Here is a 7,112-nt window from a genome sequence, read left to right on the forward strand (position 1 = left end):
AAATGATAAATATGTAAATTTGTAAAAATAAGCATGAATTCTATAATATAATGGTACAGGTTCTTCCCTTACTTATCAATATATACTATTTCTGCCATAACAATATAAACAAACTTATACAATATGTATCAAACACAACCAAATATTATAGAAAAATGTTAATTTATTTGTTACTGTGTCATGACATTGGTTTTTTTGGGGAAGACGGCTTCAAGCCGTCAATCCCCAATGGGTTTGACTAGAGTGATATTCCCTCACATCATTCATTTTGTTTTTATAGTGTGGAAAAACCCCCAACAAATCTTACTAAGAATGATGAGATGGGGAGACACAAATGAATAAATTGACTTTAAACACTTTTTTACACATTTCAATTCTGTTTCTCTCGAAATTATCATATATCGAGCTCTCCTTTACACTATTTACGTTTCTTTTACAATCCGGAAAAATCAGTATGACAAGATATTTTAAATATATCCAACCTACATTATATTTTAAAGTGACGTCATTGTTGGAATGCCACACTACGCATAAGCAGGGATATCCTTCACTGGTTATTTAAATCATTCTCAAAGATTGTGCACTTATTAAAAAATAGTATTTGTTGAATTTAAACATAATGATGTTTGCTGTAGATGATTTAAACATCAACATGCAACTTTCAAAGTAAACAGGAAGTCCGAGGGGCTACATGAGATCGGGGAGAGAAACGATCTTTTCCATTTTTTTTTCTTCTGTAAAACTCTGTTTTGAGAATCTTCCTCCAATTCAGGAGCACCTCAATTTATGAGCTAATTATCCACTAAAATAAACACTTAAAATGTGACATTTAGTATATGATAAGTAGTCTTTCATTAAAACTAAATTTTGTGTACCAACATAATCATTGTAATAGCTACAAAAAAAATTACAAATGTTGCATTTTGTAGTTTAAACCTATTTATTCATGAAATTTTACAAATATTTCAAAATGTAGGATTTGGAAACAAGCTTCACACAGTTTACATCAATCATATTGTTATTTTTATTAGTACCTGTATCCCTGTGATGAGAGATATAACTGGGAACTTTATCAATGGAAATTTAAAACTGAATAGATTTTTCAGTCCTAACTTTCTTAAAAAAAAAAAAAAAAAATTTTAAGAGTACTGTCACAAAAAATGGAATATGGCCCTAGCCTACAGTTCAGTCGTACACTATTAAGATTTCAAAAATAATTGTAGTTGTTGTTAAATGACAGAATTCAACTAGTTGAATTTTAGATAATTAACTATCAACTTTAATTGAATGTTTAGATTTAGAAGATGCAGATCTCTTCCATTGGTCTAAATTGAATCCTAAACTAAAGAAAAGAAATTACATTAAACAACAATTGATTCCAATAGTGTCAACCTTCCACATGTTCTAGCTGTTCTTTTTTTCATTCTTTATATGAAGACTATCAAAAGATAACCCCCCTCCCCAAACCCCCACCCCAAAAAAATGAAATAGAAACAAGGGCCATCTTTCCCCTCAGAGCTATTCAGCTCTTTGATTTTTCATTGCCATGGAAAAAATATGGTGAACACCATTCAAAAGTTATTATTTTAATAAAGATGCCCAACCCATTCAAATGAATGTATTTTTGGTGGTTTTTAAAGTTCTCAAATTACTCAATACTGTCCAAATACTCCCCCTTTTTTACCCTTCTTTTACAACCCAACATGTTCATTGTATATAAATAAAACACAATGTACTTCTCAACAAAAGACATCCAAATCACCTTTGACCTTTGGTAGGCTGTAATGATACTTTGGAATATTTTGACTCACAAAGAAAAATTGTTTTTATTAACATACAACTGAAGCAAAAAATATTACTATGGAATTTAGGAAATCCAAACACATAATTGTCAAAATAATGATAATGGTAAAAGTTAGAGAAAAAATACTTAGCAACAAAGTTGTTCAAAATTTCACAACCAAACACATGATATAAAAATTTAAAAAAAAATTAACTTTCATAGTTTATACTACATTCATTGTTTCTTCCAAATTAATCACATTTAAAAAAAAAAATTAAAAACCCATTGAATAAACTTCATCAATATGTTGATTAAAAATTATCATATTGTTTGACTCTTTAATGGAATATGATAGCCACTGAGGTGACAATGAAACTGTAATTTGAAAATTTATGTTTTCTGTATCTTCAAAAGCACTGTGATAAAATAAATGCTGAGGTAGGATCTATTGACTTAAAAGTCTAAATAATGCTGAGAAGAAACTGAATGAGAAGAACATCTTGGAACGCATGTATTACAGTTAACATGGCATAAAAATGTCTAGTAAGTCAATACAGCAATAAAATCTGTATTTTAGTTTCTTACAAACTGCATTAAATCTTCAATTATGCTGTCCATAACAAGGTTAGTAAACACAAGTAAATATATATATTGCATAGATGTGAATCTCGTAATAAAACAGTTATAACAGAAAACATTTGATGATATTGCAAACATTTTGATAACTGTTGAAAAGAGACTAGCATGTGTATATGTTTTATTTTACATTTAGATGCTCATGGCTACAAAATATTGTTACAAGTATGTAAATTTAAGGTAGTATAAGACTTTTAAATAGCTGCATGAGGTTAACAAATCTTATATTTAATTTAGACCTAGATAAATTTTTTATAATTGTCAATCTTCTTTTTTCGGCCTAGTCCTAGTATTATATTTATGACGAGAGGTTGTTGTGGTGACAGTTGTTGTTTCAGTGACCTCTGTGCCATGACCTCCGTCTGTTACAGCTAATGTAGTCATACAACGTTTCATCTCCACCCATGAATGCCACATCAGGTAGAGTGGAATGACAACCCACACACCATTAAAGAACACCAGGTAGATCCACAGATACAAAGCATTACTGGTATCTAGGTTCTCACTTTTTGTTAGCCATTCTGGACAAAATGTCATCCAACCTAAACAAATTAAAAAATATTTACATAGCATTGAACAACTTTTATATAATATGAGAGATTTATAGCTGACAAATTGTACATAATATACCTATAATTGTTGAAGACTGTGTGTTTATCTCTAAATGTCTTATATCTTGTTGATGCATACCCACATCTCTTTTTGTTCATATTTATCAATAATTTTCCTGGCATTGTAAGGTTGGTAAATCTTCATATTTTTTCCTATGGCCATAAAGATGTCTATTATTACAATTTTTACATTGGAACATAGTTGTTTGTTATCCTCTTAATTTTAAATCAGCTATTCGATTTTGAGCATTCTTGATGAAGGTAAATCAAGAAAAGCTCTTCGGACACATGTAATTTGAACATGTTGTTTCACTTTTTTATTCTGTCCAAAACCACATGTTTAACAAAAGTCAATTCCTTCAATCAACTTTGGACAGAAATGACCAACAGTGATATCAATGTTCACATTATATAAAGTGCATAGAAAAACATGTGTCTTTAGAGGTTATCTTTTAAAACATTATTCAATGCTCCATTAAAACATGTTATCTTACCTCCATACAATTCACAAACACACAGAACTAACTGCACATAATGACGATAAAACTTGTTCTTCAAAATGGCATAGATTAAAATTACACATAGCGGCCCATCCAAAAATACTGTTAATATTTCTAAAGATACAATGGTTGGGTCTGCAACACCCCATCTTTTATCAGCTTGAGCATATTCTTTCCCTGGAAAACATTCAATGTTAAGGTTTTAATCAATGTTTGTATATAAGGGATACAATAATCCTTCCATTTATACAACACACATTTTTTTACTTTTTATAAAAGTATGATAAAATCTTAAAATTTATTTTCTTCTTTATCTTGGCACTAAAAAATTTCAAACTAATTCAAACTACTATAATAATCACAAACAAATTACAAATAAACAAATGATATGCTAAATATAGGGAAAAAAATGTGTTCTTCAGAGGTCAATATGATATACAGTATAAATAGAGAAGATCTATGCAGTCAAAAAGGAGGCAAATTGCAAGGAAATAAGTTTATAATACTTACAGAGGGAAGCAGTGAAATGGTCTGACTCTTTGATTGTACCATAGAGAGATAACAAAACAAAAGGACCTTCCTGAAAATACAACAAACATTTTTTTCATTGTCATGAAGTTTACTAGTACTAAATCTATCACAGTTTTTTTGAATGTGTCATTCATCCTATCCTGAGATCACCCCAGGTTAATATTGGAGTTTGTGTTACTGAGACTTTAATTTTCTATGTTGTGTTTTGTAAACTGTTGTTGTTGTTAGGTATTTTTCTTTTCTTTTCCCCATAGTGTTGTCCGTTTATTTTCAACTTACAAGTTAAACTGTCCCTTTCGTATCTATTGCCTCAAGAGAATAGAACCTTTCATCGAAATTTTATATTTGACACAAAATGACATGGATTACAAGCATGTCAAGTAGTAGCTTTTCAAAAAAGCTTGCCTGACTTTAGCATCTTTCAAATGTGATTGATTGATTGTTAGTTGCTTAACGTCCAAATGTGAGACGTGTTACTAGAAGATGTGGCAAGTTCTTGTTTAGGTTTGGGACTACAGATAAGGTGGGACAAAGATTGCATTTTAGGTGGAAGCTGTATATTGCTTTGAAAATTCAGTATGTAATATGGAATTATGTGAAAGTAATAAAGAAACAAGTACAGGGTAAAGCTTTTCTTAAACATACAATACATATTATAAAGTTAATAAATTATACATTTCATATGTCTAATGAAAAAGATTAGCCTATGGAAAAAAACAGAATGCCTATGAATAAGAATCAAGTCTTTTAGCTCTGGTGTCAGATCAAGACAGCACCTCCTTCTCATGGTTTATATATTAGAATCCCCAAAAATTGTTTCAGTTGTTTTTCTTGTCCTTTTTTTACCTCTACTACAATTTATCTGCAACTTTAATAATTCTGAATGGATGAAACTACATGTCCCAAATCAAATCAACCCAAATTGTCATATATTAACCAGATCTCAGACTCAGAAGGTCATCTTTTTTTAACAAAAGCTATAACTTTTCATATTTCAAGCTTTAAAAAAAAAAAGGCAATTTAATAACCAGGCGTCTATGACACACTGTTAATTTTTTTTGTTGCACAATTGATTCCAAAACTGTCATTGAAATTAATATCCGTTAATAGACAACTTTTGAGTTTGATGCATTTCCGTCAAAAACTCTGGTTTTAGTGAACGTCATTTGTGCGTTTAGGGGCGTTGTCACTTCCATTCCAATGTTGAGCAAGTGGTTGGAAAACTATAATTCTATATTGTGCGAACCATTAGGCAAATTGAATTCTTAAAATTGACAATCAGCATTGCTGTCATTAGGGAATTGTCATTAATAAAAGTACCTACAGAACAACCATTATTTCTAGTTTATCCTGCACAATGACGATCACTAAGACGCTTGATGAACGTAATAGTGCAGGGATACAGGCGACCCCCACCCTCCCTATCTGGTAAATGACGTCATAAAGGCGCGTATAATTGACCAGTTTTTTCCAGTGACGGATGAACTCGAAAGTGGTCTATTGAAACTTATTTTTATTGGTGTGACTTCAGAATGAAAATAGAATGAAAAAAAAAATATATAGTATTGGCTATGAGACATTAAGCTCTTTATAAATAGAAAAGCATTGCCTGTCCAATGACAAGCTTCAAGTACACAAATGTATTTGTCTAGTTGCAAGCTTTTTTAGAAAAGCTACTAATTTTCTAGTTGCAAGCTTTTTAAAAAGCATTTACTTTTGCAAGATTTGCAATAACTGTCATATATGTTGGACAGTCCAGTAATTAATTTTAATGAGCAGGCACATAACTTACAAAAGTAAAGTGTATAAGTGCATCAAAAACAAGCCAGGTTGTAATCCATTTTTCAGTCTGGCTTTTCCTTCGTCCCAAATAAAAACCTAGGAAAACACTAAGCCCCAGATAAACTGCTGTTGCACTTAGTGAAATAATTGTAACTGTGTTTATCAAGCTGGCATTTGCTGTCATCTTTTTTTAGTTTAAGAACAAGTTTTGCGGTGCAACGGCTTTCTTTCGTGGTCAAATTTAAGCTTAAATTTAAGAATGAAGAGTACAAGTCGACCCTTACAGACTTCGTCCCAAAATAGATCGGACAAAAATCTTCCTGAAATAGGTTGGATGATACTAAGCAGCAGGCTTCGAGATCAATTTATGGGGCAGCAAGTGAGTACATTATTTACAAGAACTGCATGTACATTTTTCTGAAAAACACCAGGTGGAGATAAAATTTTTGAACTGGCCAAAAGTTGATAAGCTCCTTGCCTCATTTGGCAAGGAGTTCCAGAGTTTTGCTGCCTCATAACTAAAGCTTTTCTTACCATACCTCGTTGTTGTTTTTCTGTCGTGGTATATCTGCTATGCCTTTGTACCTGAAGTTATATGAATTTTCTTTAATGTTTACTAAATTATGTATGAATTCTGGACTCGATTTATTAATTATTTTATATTATATGTCTCTAATGCCATATATGGTTCTCAATCTTCTGATTTTTAGTGCTGGTAGCTTAGACTGTTCAAGAAGTGTATTGTAAGAATTTGTGTAGTCGTAATAGATTCAAGGTTTGCTGTATTGGCCTCGATACCCATAGGGTCGAGGGCCAATACAGCTTACTGGGTCGATGCCTCTGCTGGTGGACTATTAGTCCCCGAGGGTATCACCAGCCCAGTAGCCAGTACTTCGGTACTGGCATGAAAATACGGATTGTTTGTGTTATTAAAATTTACTGTTTCAAAATATTAGAAATTAATATAAATTAAGGAATGTATCTCCCTCGTGCAAAGCTCTGATTCCTTTCACGGATTTGGCTACACTTTTTGGACCTTTTGAATTATAGCTCTTCATCTTTTATATAAGCTTTGGATTTCAAATATTTTGGCCACGAGCATCACTGAAGAGACATGTATTGTCGAAATGCGCATCTAGTGCAATAAAATTGGTACCGTTAATTTTATTATTACCGAGAATCTATACCAGTGCCATTACAGAAACAGCCAGTTCATAACACTTTTATTAAATAATCTAACTTGTTCAATACAGACTTGTTCTGAATGCT

At 31.6% G+C, this 7,112-nt stretch overlaps 1 protein-coding gene across 1 annotated transcript; it reads right to left on the bottom strand.

Moving 5' to 3' along the window:
- Positions 1-921: 921 nt before the first annotated feature.
- On the bottom strand, positions 922-6,210 carry LOC139514735 (emopamil-binding protein-like). Its single transcript, XM_071304377.1, has 4 exons — positions 5,854-6,210; positions 4,041-4,110; positions 3,525-3,707; positions 922-2,961 (listed from the first exon to the last, which is right to left on the bottom strand). The coding sequence occupies exons 1-4, from the start codon at positions 6,025-6,027 to the stop codon at positions 2,681-2,683; spliced, it is 708 nt and encodes a 235-aa protein (XP_071160478.1). The 5' UTR covers positions 6,028-6,210; the 3' UTR covers positions 922-2,680.
- Positions 6,211-7,112: the final 902 nt, after the last annotated feature.

This window comes from Mytilus edulis, chromosome 3 (assembly GCF_963676685.1).
Source record: "Mytilus edulis chromosome 3, xbMytEdul2.2, whole genome shotgun sequence".
NCBI classification, from domain to species: domain Eukaryota; kingdom Metazoa; phylum Mollusca; class Bivalvia; order Mytilida; family Mytilidae; genus Mytilus; species Mytilus edulis.